At 44.6% G+C, this 12,987-nt stretch overlaps 2 protein-coding genes across 2 annotated transcripts; both read right to left on the bottom strand.

Annotated features, from left to right (window-relative positions):
* Window positions 1-73: 73 nt before the first annotated feature.
* On the bottom strand, window positions 74-6,159 carry LOC100842132 (protein RETICULATA-RELATED 4, chloroplastic). Its single transcript, XM_003568511.4, has 8 exons — window positions 5,390-6,159; window positions 2,672-2,740; window positions 1,952-2,083; window positions 1,738-1,791; window positions 1,589-1,633; window positions 860-999; window positions 470-595; window positions 74-377 (listed from the first exon to the last, which is right to left on the bottom strand). Exons 1-8 carry the CDS (start codon window positions 5,939-5,941, stop codon window positions 341-343), a joined length of 1,155 nt encoding a protein of 384 aa, XP_003568559.1. The 5' UTR covers window positions 5,942-6,159; the 3' UTR covers window positions 74-340.
* Window positions 6,160-9,285: 3,126 nt separating this feature from the next.
* Window positions 9,286-12,974, bottom strand: LOC100842737 (50S ribosomal protein L1, chloroplastic). The gene is made up of 7 exons (XM_010233162.3): window positions 12,538-12,974; window positions 12,247-12,426; window positions 12,095-12,149; window positions 11,358-11,485; window positions 10,677-10,760; window positions 9,796-9,921; window positions 9,286-9,714 (listed from the first exon to the last, which is right to left on the bottom strand). The coding sequence occupies exons 1-7, from the start codon at window positions 12,877-12,879 to the stop codon at window positions 9,577-9,579; spliced, it is 1,053 nt and encodes a 350-aa protein (XP_010231464.1). The 5' UTR covers window positions 12,880-12,974; the 3' UTR covers window positions 9,286-9,576.
* Between the last annotated feature and the right edge of the window lie 13 nt (window positions 12,975-12,987).

Genomic DNA, 12,987 nt, shown 5'->3' with positions numbered 1-12,987 from the left:
GTCCAGATTTGGCCTGTCTCCTGCGTGAAGTGCTAGCACAAGCTTTGGGAGTAAACAGAACGAGAAGCCAAAGTACACGAATCGTGAAACGACTGCAAAATTATTGTCTGAAACTTACGAAGGTCAACAGCACAAAACGCACAAGCCACCAAAAAAGAATCCAATAACTTGTTTGTGGGAATTCGACAAATTACTACTTTTCTTTCTCCAGGCATCTTTTTCAACAAAAGCAATCGAAATATGTCCTAAGTGGCTCCTGTGAAGGCGGGAGAACCGTGGAAGTGGACGAAGCAACACCACCAATGATTTGTGTTAAGTTTTAATTGGTTCTACTTTCAACCTATTGTATGCCTATCCACTTGGCATAGTCAACCCACCTGCAAAGGCAAAAGTTCAGCCAGTAAGTGACCTCATCAGAAATTCAGGATTGACATACCAATTAACCTCCTCAAGGCTACAGATTACTCACAGTAGAGAACCCAAGAATGTGTTCCCTGTCCGGACCGCAAAGCACAGTGCACTCAATGCCAGTTTGTGGCGGTGTAGTAATGGCTCTAGCATCCGCTGTTCGATCACTCCAGCCAGAACCTGGTACCTGTTGTAAAAGAAGATCAATCAATAGAAGGTTATTTGTGTCCACACAAAGTTGCATGTGTTGCATATCCTAGTGTGTCATATTCTCATATCATGATTTTTCTCTACGGTTCCTCTCACATCAGGAACGGGAGCAATCACTATTAAGAGCACAACTACATATAACATAATCATAAGAAAGTTCATCTCGGCCTCAGAAATGTTTAGCCACTTCATGCAAACAAAACATGTCATATGAAGTACCAATTGACATATTGCTTGTTACCTGAGGTTACTAGAAACTGCCATGTATACACCGTAGGCAATACTGGTTGAAACGATTGGAATATCCTCAACTTCACCAGCATCATCCTTGTTAACAGTATTTCTTGCTTTTATAATTGCATTGGTCACACCTGTGCCGATCTGAAAGATACGTGACCAAACATTTTAAACTTTCCATAAGTACTCGAGTATGGACGGATAGCAAAAATAGCATTGACTGATTTTTTCTATGTGGAACCAAAAACAAATTAATATCACCAATTCACCACATGCACCTTAGTTTTTCAAATGGCACTTGACCTAATACAAAATTAATGACACTTTAAAAGACATGTTTGGTCTTCATATAACAATTGTTCGACATATCTGATTGAAGTGTCAAGGTCATAATATACATCCGTAGTGCTAACATGCAGAGTACCAATAAATTTAGAGCTGTACACTCCCATGCCTCAAGGTTGAATTACACTACTGAAGAATGGAGGGCATAATGAATGCTTACACGAAAACAACAAGCTGATCCAAACCTCTTCAAAATATTACTTGCATATTGGGTGTTTGTAATAAACAGGTATTTCCTATGCAGCGGCAAAATCGAGAAAGAGAAGCAATTGTTCTCCTGATTTTCCGTAAGAAAAAATTGTTCCCCTGATGCTATTTAAGATTAAAATAACATAAATAGCTGGTAGCGTTTGCCAAAAAGATCCCAACCACAGCATGACAAACTTACCAGAGATGCACTCGTTCCCACTGCAAAAAGCTTTGCACCATTCCTCTGAAACAAGCCAAATTGTTAGTTTCTACAAGCAGGCTTTTAAAATTACTCAACGCCAACAGTGAGTATCACAAGTCAAAACAGAGCAGACAGTTCATCTTTACCATAATAGCTCCAAATCTCTGCAAAAATGTGTATGATCTTCCAGCCAAAGCAATCTGCAGTAGAAGTTACATAAGTTCCCTTTCAAGTTTCAAGGAGCGGAAAAGTATTTCCCCTTTGAGAAAAGAAGAATTTTCATCTGTACCCCACTAGAAAAGGGGAAAGGTAAGTTTTAAGATGTATGCCCAGTTCGATCAAAAACCAAGATAGTGATACCTGGAATGCATTATCTGGGCAGTTGTGGAAGAATTTAGCAAGAGACCCAGCATTCACTGCTAGTGCGGGCTGCAGAGAAACAGTTGGAGCAGGGAGCCACACAAGCATGAAGTCTGCAACTATTGCCATGACCTGTAAAACATTGTAACTACAGATTAAAAATGTCGTAGCAGAGGAATCAACAGAACTAATAAAAAGACTCCACTTGACAACTGAGATATTTAAATGTTTTTTTAACTAGCAGTGGTGAAAGGTTGGTATGTTTCTAATTTCTTGCATTTGACAATAGAAAGTCAATAACACCAATCTTGAGATGAAATGGCCGAACATAAAGTGTCACAAATTGAACAAGAAACAGGTGAGCATGTCAGTAATGGGTATGTCCCACTAACATACAGAAAGGATATTCACATGTGCTGGAACTTGTAGAAAGAGTGAAATCAGCGGGTTCTCAAAGGGACCACCTGTGTGAAGGGGGCATGCAAGTGGTAGTTTACTTATCAAGGTCTCTCGCCTCTGTGTTTTCGATACTAACCCTACTAAATTAGAGCAGAAGAATTCCAGCTTCATCAGGAAAATAAACACAAGAAAAGCTCCCATAAAAATTGGAGTATGGAGATGGAAAGGAGGGGGGCACACTTTCTCCTAGTATACAATGAAACAAGGACAAAGGTCTTGCCTGTTATAAAGGATCTGTTCAAAAGAATAATAGAAGCATACCACATCTGCAATCACAAAGTCAAGTTCTTTGACAAAGTTCTCCCTCCTTCGCTCATACTCCGCCGCAGTCTAGCAAAGTTAAAGGAAAGATGATAAGTTAGCTGTAAGAAACTTACATATGCGTTGCAGAAAGAATCACATAATAACGGAATTGTATTAAAGTAAAATAAAGAGAAGATACAAGACATGTTTCAGTCATACTCCTACAGAAACAAAACAGATCTGACCCTCTGTGTACTGTCACCCCCTGTGGGCTACTCCTGAGACAACGAAACCCTAGCTTCCGCCACTCCGATCTCCTCCCCCTCATCGCCACTGCCACCACCAATTTCTGCATATCCGTCTGCTCTGACAGAGCAGAGCGCGGCAGAAGGGCACCTCTCCACACAGCTGTTTCGGCTGCGATCAATCCGGAGGAGGCTATGCAGGTGGAGCCCTTCAGATCGGTAGCCTAGCAGTGCACCAGTAAGGCGTGGTGGCTGCAGGCTGTGCGCTACGTGGGAGACCGAGGAGGACTGCTGCAAGGATCACACGGGGGCACCATGACCGGACAGCAGTGAGCGGGTATGCTCCTGTAGCAGGTTCAGACGGTCAGCAGAATGGCTCCTCTACTAGCTGTTTTCAGCTCAACAGGCAGTGGTCTAATGTGGCGATTGTGGCACTTTCAGTCTACCTATGTAGGCAACTAGGTGTGCCCCGTTTCGATGCAACTTCCCTCTTGCAGACTGGCCTCTGTTCAAGGACGGGCGATGATCGTGACAATCCATTAGGGATTTGGCTGCTGGTTACGATCATCAAGGCCGTTGGTGCAAACGGCCAAGGGCCAACACCGCATCTTGGGTGAAACCCCTCGATCTGTCCTTAAGCTGGATTAATCTGGCAACAGCGGTGCACTGAGTGTCTTCCCCTACCTGAAAGCATTGTTGTTAAAGCAACGTCACAAATTCTTTGGGGTGAAAACCGTTGATTTATCCTTCTTTGGATGTATCCGGCAACAGCAGTGCATAAGTATTCTCCCCTTCGTGAAGGTGTAACGGTGTTGGATAGTCGTTTTTAGTGGATGTACAGTGTACTGGTCCTTTCGTGAAGGCGTTGTCGTGTTGGAGAGTTATTATTTATCTGTCCTGGTATCTTTAAAGTGTATGTACTGGTCAATCTGTGATGGTGTTGTCGTGCTAGAGAGTTGTTCTTTTCATCTGTCCTAGTATGGCTGAAGTGGATGTACTGGTTGTAAAAGTGGCACGGCGTTGCGCTAGTAATGCCGGATGCCACCACCGATGCTGCCTGGATGCTGGCCACAGAGTGGCACCAGCACTTTTTTTGAAAGTACAGAGATCTCTGCCCCTTCTGTAAGAAGGAAAAAGAATAAGAGTTTTATAAGAGAGTGAAACATGTCACGACTATAGATGAGTCGATTCCATCGGCCGCCAAACACGACACACACAGGTGATCCACCGATATCGTTAGACTGAACCCGTCTGAAAGCAAAGGTCCTGAAAAGACCATGTCCACGGAGCAGTAGGTATCCTGTTCCTCTCACTCCAAATGAGCCAAACCGAGTAGGCAATAACCCCGTCGACGTTGTTTTGCCGTTCCCTCTGCACCTTGCACCGCAAGAGATTCCACCATTCCCTGAACGAGCACCCTGAACCAGGATCATGTAGAAGGGCCGGCATGTTTGCCCAGGGAGCCGCCTTGCTCCAAAATTGCTTTGCAAAGCAGCAATAAAATTTGGGTGCGAGCATTGCGTGATGCAGAGGGTGGAAAGATGACCCTACCATTATCTAAAGAAAATCTTAATGTTTCCGATAACAATGCACCCAAGTGATGTGCTGGATTGATGTTGTTTTTCCAATTCTCAGCTTTGGAAAGATGGGCAAATGTTCTCCATACCATAACCATTTATTAACTACTCCCTCCGTTCCATAATTCTTGTCGAAATATTACATGTATCTAGACACTTTTTAGGAATAGATCCATCCATTTTTGGTCAAATTTGAGACAAGAATTATGGAACAGAGGAAGTACCACATAGTTCTTGGGTAGAGAATTTCAATTGAATTGCCACTGGTTTTGTATTTGAAGGACAGGTCTACAAAGAGTCAACTGAAGGTTCTGCATATTGGCCAGGAGCCCAGAAGTCTATATAACACTGAAGTGGCCGAACAATGGTTCTAGTAGAAAGGCTTCTTCTTTTTTGACACTGCCATGGAAAGGCTTCTTTATTTATGGCAACGCAATACTTCAGACTGTACAAGAGCTTTTTCATTCGATTCCTTTATTTATCTAATAAACCGACAGTTGCTTTAGTTTTATTGGAGGAAAGAAAAGGCACTTGGTAGACTCTCCAATCAGATTCACTACTTGTAGGAAGATTGAACAAACGCCATCTGGTCACAGCAGAGAAATATTCCTGTCCCATTCCTCACCAAGGCGCTCACCTAAATACAGCTTACTGTGCGATAGCAAGAGCATCCCCGACAACCCAGAAGCGACGGCAAAAATGTCAAAATTGGGCGAGCGTCACCATCAAACCGAAAACCTGACTCACGAAACAACCCAAGCCAGGAAGTTTTGCAGGCATCTGAACTCCAGACCACACAAAAACTCGACGCTGAAGTCAGTCAAACCACAGCAAGCCAAACCACATCTGATGATCTGAATCACAAACCAAAGCGAGAGAAAACAAAAATACGAGTGGTGGAATTTACGACGGACCTTGGTGAAGATACCGACGCCGCACTCCATGGCAACCTTGGCGAGGAAGAGGTCGTCGGCGAGCAGGCGCTCCCTGAAGCCGCCGAACTGGAGCAGCCAGCGGAACATGGGCGATTTCTCGAGGTCGGCGAACCGGCGCACGATCTCCCCGGGGAGGCGCCCGCCATCCACCGCCGCGGCCATGTCCGCCGGAAGGCTCTCGAGCTTCCGCCCGAGCTGCGCCAGCACGAACAGCGCCTCCCTCCTGTTGACCGACGAGTCGTCGTCGCCATCCTCGTTTCCGCCCTCGTCCTTGTCACCTCCGCCGCCGCCGCCGCCGCCAGATGGGAGGTCGTCACCGCCGCCGCCGATGCTGCTGCCGCCGCCGCCCGAGGAGGCGAGCGGGAGGGGAGGGAGGAGGGGCCGGGTGAGGCGGAGAGCGGGGAGGGAGCGGTGGAAGGGGAGGGTGGGGAGGCGGAGAAGCGGTTGTTGGGGTTGGAGGCGCAGGTGGAAAGGGGAAGCGGCGGTGCTGGAAGCGGAAGCGGAGAGGGAGTTTGGGGAGGAGAAGGCCATGGCGGGGGATGCGGGGGGCGGTCGTGGAGCAGAGTGGTTGGAGGAGGACGGCGGAGGATGTGTGTTTTTTGCTTGCTTGGACTTGGGTAAGTGGCAGGGATGGTGGGCGTGGACTCCGGGACGAGGTCGAGGAGTGTGGTTGGTGAATGACTGCCGCTCCTACCGCTGGGAAGTGTGGGCAACGGCGCGTCGACTGTACTGTACTGTACGACGAGCCTGCGAATGCTGAGTATGAGCTCGTTGTAAGAAAAACGAATCGACAATTGTCGTTGTAAGAAAAACGAAACGACAATTGTTTCTTACGCTTTTTATCCTTTAATAACAGGATGAATTTAGTGCTTGGGTTCTCAGGGACACAACAAAAAAGAATCTTCTTAATTTGTCATGAATCGATGAAAAGACAATGAGTATGGTTTGTTTTTCATCCCAACAATAATGGCATTTTTTCTGGTCGGTCTACATATCATCTAAAGTGGGAACAACATCAGCATCGTAGCAAATTTCGCCGCACTTGAGGAAATCTGGTTTAGACTAATGTGTAGTCACTCGAAGTGCTAACTTCAGAGATGTTGCTGTGAGCAATTTCGTTCTATGAAGTTCTCTCTACTGAGGACATGCAGTACTTCTTGTAATACCCATTGTGTCAATTGGATGACAAGAGTATTTGCCATGCTTTTAAAGGCATCCCTAAAACGTGGCCTAAGCATCGGAGCGCCCTCGCGAGGCAAAGCGCCGGCCTTGCTTTAGAGGGCCACGTGAGACGTCCGCCTTAGCCTTTTGTCCTCCTTAGCCCTTTTAGGCGTACAGGGCATCGATTAGCTAGGCGTCGCCATGTCCATTTTGGACGCCTCCTGTGCGGGAAAATGGTGCACTGACAGGAATTTGGGAGGGGAAATAGGAGGCGGCGGGAAATATGGGAGGGGGAATAGGAGGCGGCTGGAAATATGGGAATCTAATTAGAGTAAAATGCACTCATGGTCACTGAACTTGGTTTCGATTCTCAGTTTAGTCACTGTATTTTGGAAAACGAAAATTACAGTCCGTGAACTTGACGAAATATTTCATTTTAGTCACCGGTATCATATTTTATACGTATACGGCAGTATCCAGTGCCAACTCAACTCGGAATTTTATAGTTTGCCCCTTGAAAAAGAATCCACTTAAACTGATGAGGACCGAAGCGCACATTTGTCCAAAATATACGTATAAAATACGGTACGGGTGACTAAAATGAGATATTTCATCAAGTTCACGGACCGTAATTCTCGTTTTCCAAATTACAGTGACTAAACTAAGAATCGAAACCAAATTCAGTGACCATGAGTGCATTTTACTCATCTAACTATGATACTTGAAATCACGAGATAGAAAAATGGTAGAAGTATTGGGAGAGGGGGGGGGGGGGGGGGCGGCTCAGGCGCCAGACAGCAGGGTGCCAGCTTCCTGTTATTTATCTTCTTCCCGTGTCCTCCCCTGCTTTTCAAATCAAGGCAATCTAATTATGATACCTGAAATCACGGCCTCGCAAATTGTTATTCATATCCTTCAGATGCTAGCTACCCATTCCCTTGATTCCTATCATTATGATCATGTTTGAGTTACCATGTTTGAGTCCTTACTTGTTATTGATTTCCTTGATTTTGTCCCTATGATTCCTATACTTTAGTTAAGATGCTACCTATCAATCAGTGGATGTTGTCTTTACAATTGCTCAACAATTTCAAGATATTGTATCTCTAGTCAATAGCCAATATATTATGGTCTAACAAGTCTAAGGTGTCATCTTGTCTTACGATTTACACGCTTGAAAATTGAAAAGGGGTCGGGGTGGCTTGTCTCTTACCGCCTTAAAAACCATGGTTCGAGTGTGTCATCGACTCCTTGAAATAAACAGGAAGGGCTCTTCGGCTCTTCCTGTCTGTTTATTCAGGAGGCACACGACGTCCGGTGAGAACGGAGACAAGCTACGCATGTAGAAAGAATTCAAGCATCGAACTGATCGGCCCAGGTGATATCCGTTCTGCTAACTAACTACTCGAGAAGGCAAGGAAAAATAAAAATCGGTGATCGATCGGCATGGCCGAAGAAAACCATAGGAAGATTATGTGAAGTGAAATGTAAATGCGGCTTACAGTGTGAACTGCTCCATTTTACTGAACGATCATGTTTATTTCATTGAAGCATCGAACTGTAAGTTTTCGTTCATTGAAGATGCGCCCACGACAGAGGATTGAGCGCTCCATGACGGCTTGAACTTGGCAAATTCGGTAGGATGTAACAGAATTGTGGTCAACTCCGATTGTGTTGCGGTGATCGAAACTCTGAAGACGGGAGGCAACACCATCAGTCCCGCGGAAGCGATCTATGAGGATTGCATCTCTGTCTGTCGTAATTTCGTTGATGTTGCCTTTGAACATTGCCTTAGGAAAGGTAATATGGACGCTCGTGTCTTAACGAGTCGATCGGAGATCCTCCGGATTTCTTAGTGGATGTAAAAGGATATAACTCTAGTTCCTGATAAATAACGTGCACCACGATGGCTCTTCTTCGAAAAGCAGCTGGCTGGCCTTTTGTCTACTACTGTACTAGTAGGAATTAGATCCAAAACTAACATGTTTGATGTGCTTTTTTTAGTGTGATCACATGAGTATATTTGTATAGAGATGCTTTTTTGTGATCACTTTCGACATTTTTAAACCTTTTGCCCACGTGATCATTAAACTTTGGTCAGGCCTTTTCTGTCCGTATGCCTGCTCTGTAATTCTGTTTCTCTGACCGTCACTTCAAATTTCTCTTTTTTTCTGCAAGGAAGACACTTCACCTTCACAGTATTAGTTATGTCAAAATATATTATTTCATAGTATTAGTCAACAGTCTGAACTATTGCTCACCTATTACACATATCAACATCAAATTACTGACAAGTGGTAAAGCGGTAGCTAATGCTGCTGTTTGCTGATGGACAGACGATTTGCTAACATGTTACACACTAGCTAATATAAATGACAGTTGAAACAAGTTTGCACAGTGAAAAAGTACAACATATGTCACTGGCATCTTAAGTCTTAACAAAGTTTGCACCATATGTTCCAGTCCTAATAAGATCTCTTTCAGGTCACAGGAGGAAAATCATAACCCAGCTCACCATAGGTAAAAGATTTAGAGTGATTCTGACTTCCAAGTTTGCTTCGAAAAATTCACAAAGCAGGGACTACTTATTTTACCTTCCTGATGCTCAAACTGTATCCCCAACAAGTCATTCAAGAATTGTACGATTCAGGAACCACAGGGCTTGCGGGATGGCAGGTGAGAACAAAATATTGGCATAATCTCAAGGATGACTATTGACAAAACATTGAACTTACAACAAACATCTCAGAGAGAGACATCTATAAGTGCATGCATAATTCGCTCATAAATACAAATGACCAACATTACCCCCCTGTTTGTTGGTCTGGGCATTGTTTAATTGCTGATGCCGGATGCCCGTGAAACTAAAAAAAACTGTACCTAAGCACTTCCAAATCTTCCCTAACAACCGTGTTTCTTGGTATGTTTATCTCAAGGGATGAATGGTCAAGTTTGTGAAGTTGGTATCAAATGCTGGATGGCTTAATTGGTGCTTGTCATGACATCTAGTCAGATGATTCTGTGCCATAGTCGAGCATTTCTTTTATGTTCAGCTTGATTGAAGGTCCCATTGATGAGCATACATATGCCGTTTTCCAATATATCCCCTTTGCACCAGATGGTTTGTTCCTCTCGATAGAGCGCTGGAAAGAGATGACAAAAAGTAAGCAAACATAAAATCTGAGTGACATCAACAGAGATGTTTATAGGAGCAGATATCTTACAACAACAGCCATGAAGTTTGCAATAAGGTCTTCTTCAGGGAAGTTAACCTTGCCGAAAGGAATGTGAGCAATTCCTGTCTTGTCAACTCTGAATTCTACTTTACCTTTTTTGAACTCATCAATAGCCTGGAACCATGTGCACAATTAGCATAATAAACCTCGTCATTCTCTACGGGCTTCAAGGTACTACCCCATAGTTTGTTGTTGCTACAAACCATAACATGATACAGTATGGAAGTACACTTCATGACCAATCTAGTAATACAAAAAGTCAGGTGACCAATTTAGATGCTTTTCTGATGACCCAACCTGAAAAAGGTTCAACTGGCACGGATTCTAGCATGACTTGTATTTGCATAATAAGGAGAAAACTACCACACGGCAGCACATAACCAGATCGATTTTGCAACATCACGAAAAAAGGTTCTTTGTTCAGCTATCAGTGTCAACAATGACTATAAAGATTGTATTTATTTATATTACTGTTACTGTGCTTTTAGCCAAGGCAATCCGTGGTGTTAACATAATCACCAGTTCACTTCCACAAAACTGATGGCCCTCCAAACCCACATGTATCTTTTCTAGTTACCCCTCTCCATTTCAGTCAGTAAAAGCAACTTTCCTCAGTACAACCAAACCATGAAACTACAGATTCAAGTTGCAAGGTATCTATCCATTGTGTATGAACCTTCAGCCATGGAAATGCAGGCAATTACACAAGGAAAAAAGAGGTCAACATCTGAGTATTGATTACTCAAGGTAGACGTCCAACATCTACTTTTCACCGGTGTCAGTGTAGAATGTCGAACCCAAGAAACATAGACATGATTGATGATTCACAAGCAATATTTATAGGAAACTGTAAAAAGTCTGCATATTACCTGAGTAATGTTTGGAGAAACAGTACCAGCTTTGGGGTTAGGCATCAATCCTCTTGGTCCTAGAATCTTACCCAAGCTAGCAACCTGAAAAGTAAATGAATAGCTGAGATTGACAACCAACAGCAGGAGCACACAGTGGTCGCTTACATGAGCATGGAAGATCTGGGGACCAATTAATATAGCACTCCATGGCCCCTACATCTACTATAACTCTGTCTGTAACAGAATGAAACACCTGAATTCTTATACTCAGTATAAAGAATAGTGTTTTAGAAAATATTGTATTCGATTATTTGGTACTCTCAACCGTAACATAAGACCTAAGAGTAGAAAGTAGAAACAAGTCAAATGATCTGTTTTAAACTATTGTGGCAATATTGCACATTACCTTACATCCAATATTATCGGAACACGACCCTTTCACAGAAAGAGAAAAAGAGCGAACTATAGCAACAACAAAAAATGTGCATGGAATGCATCCGAACATCATAGCTAATAAGAAGGCATCTCTGTATTATTGTATTCCTAGTCAAATTCATATCTAAAATTTTGTTTTGGTGCAAGGCACATGCCCAAGTGTTTCACAAATTGCTTAGCTAAAAATATGCCTGACCAACCCTGCATGTGGATATTGAAGCTGCTTCAAAGATGACTCGCACAGAGCTAGTCCCACTGGCATACCTTAGGCATCATATCAGGTGATGCAATCAATTTGTCAAACTCCATGAAACCTCCTTTTATTTGTTCGATCAAGTCATCTGCGCCAACAATATCAGCTCCTGCAGCTCTCGCTTCATCTATCTTCTCACCTGCAAGAACATCAGATAATCACTAATATATAAAGGTAAGAACAAATAAATACAAAAGTATTGTGAAAGAAGAGTTCAAATTACTCAACAAACTCATGACATGCAATAAACCAGAGTGGTAGCCCTACTGACATCTTATGTATATGAGCAGAAGTAGAAACATCATGAACATAACAAACTAATTGAGAGGTTCTGCTGAGGTTGCCATCTAAGACAACTATTTTCTTCCAACCCAACAGGAACTGTATTACTCCTAACAATTTTTCAATCATGATTTTTGAATTCCATTGGTGATTTATGTATCAATAACATATTGACCAATGATGTTGATGGCCTTGTTCCATAACCCCTCAAATGCTGGCTCGAACAATACAATGCTGAAGCCAATAGCTTCCAAAAATATAAACACGCAAAAAAAAAATCTGAAGCAGTGCCTCGAATTCAATCAATCACCACACTGATGAACAAGGTATGGTCAAACAGCACAACTATGCAAATTACCAATAGCACAGCGATCCAATCAACCCATGCATCGCCGAGTGCAATTTGCATGGATTCCGCAACCCGCACTAACTATCTAGAAACACCACGCAACCGGTGGCCACTCACCTTGGGTAAGAACTGCAATTTTGACGGTTTGTCCCGTCCCCTTGGGCAAATTCACCTGCGCTCACCAACACAAATCCAAATCAAACAAACGGAAGAGAGAACAAACAAACAAGCAAGCAAAGACCATTAACAGAAACACGAAGAAATGATACCGTGGCGCGGAGTTGCTGGTCATTGTACTTAGGGTCGAGGTTCATGCGGAAATGCGCCTCCGCCGACTCGACGAATCGGGCGTTGGAGACCTGCTTCATGAGCGAGAGTGCCGTGCGCACGCCGTACTCCTTCTTGCTCTCCCTCAGCTTCTGTATCTCCAGGTACCTCTTGGACCTCGTCTGCAACAAACACACCGTCGTCGAGGAGCATGGCATCACTCTATCCGTTTCAAAATTGTTACTGTACGGATTAATAAATGAGGCGCACGGGGGTTCGTTTAGGTGGCGTACGCGGTCGCGCTTGAGAGGGAGGGCGGCCTTGCCGGTGCGCGGGCGGGTGGGAGGCGTGAAGGCGGGGCCGCGCCCGCCGTAGCCGTCCTCGTAGTCGTCGTCGGCGTCGTCGAACTGGACGGGCGTCTGGTCGTCCGCCTCCTCTTCCTCTAGCACGGCCGCGCCCGCGCCCTGCGGGTCCGCGACGGCCGCCGCGGCGGGGCGGCGGAACGCGAGGAGGAGCCGCGGGTAGGCGCGCAGCGAGGGAACGGAGGTGGGGAACAGCGCGCGGGACGTGGCCGGCCCCGCGCAGCACGCGGCGGAGGAAGGCGGTACGAGGAGGGAGGCCGCGGCTGTGGCCATGGCGGAGGTGATGGGCGAGGGAGGGAAAAGGGAGGAAGAGGAGATAAGAGGGGTGGTGGAGGTGGATATAGTAGGAGACCGGAGGCCCGGAGTGGAAGAAGCGTTTGG

This window comes from Brachypodium distachyon, chromosome 2, assembly GCF_000005505.3.
Source record: "Brachypodium distachyon strain Bd21 chromosome 2, Brachypodium_distachyon_v3.0, whole genome shotgun sequence".
NCBI classification, from domain to species: domain Eukaryota; kingdom Viridiplantae; phylum Streptophyta; class Magnoliopsida; order Poales; family Poaceae; genus Brachypodium; species Brachypodium distachyon.
This window is presented reverse-complemented; position numbering and strand designations above follow the sequence as displayed.

Excerpts from the sequence above, each read along its gene's own strand:
- LOC100842132 (XM_003568511.4), bottom strand. The coding sequence starts at position 5,941 with ATGGCCTTCTCCTCCCCAAACTCCCTCTCCGCTTCCGCTTCCAGCACC. Across the intron at positions 2,741-5,389 it reads GCGTCGGTATCTTCACCAAG|ACTGCGGCGGAGTATGAGCG; the intron begins GTCCGTCGTAAA and ends TAACTTTGCTAG. Across the intron at positions 1,000-1,588 it reads TGGGAACGAGTGCATCTCTG|ATCGGCACAGGTGTGACCAA; the intron begins GTAAGTTTGTCA and ends CGTATCTTTCAG.
- LOC100842737 (XM_010233162.3), bottom strand. The coding sequence starts at position 12,879 with ATGGCCACAGCCGCGGCCTCCCTCCTCGTACCGCCTTCCTCCGCCGCG. Across the intron at positions 12,427-12,537 it reads TCCCTCTCAAGCGCGACCGC|ACGAGGTCCAAGAGGTACCT; the intron begins GTACGCCACCTA and ends TGTTTGTTGCAG. Across the intron at positions 10,761-11,357 it reads CACCTGATATGATGCCTAAG|GTTGCTAGCTTGGGTAAGAT; the intron begins GTATGCCAGTGG and ends TTTACTTTTCAG.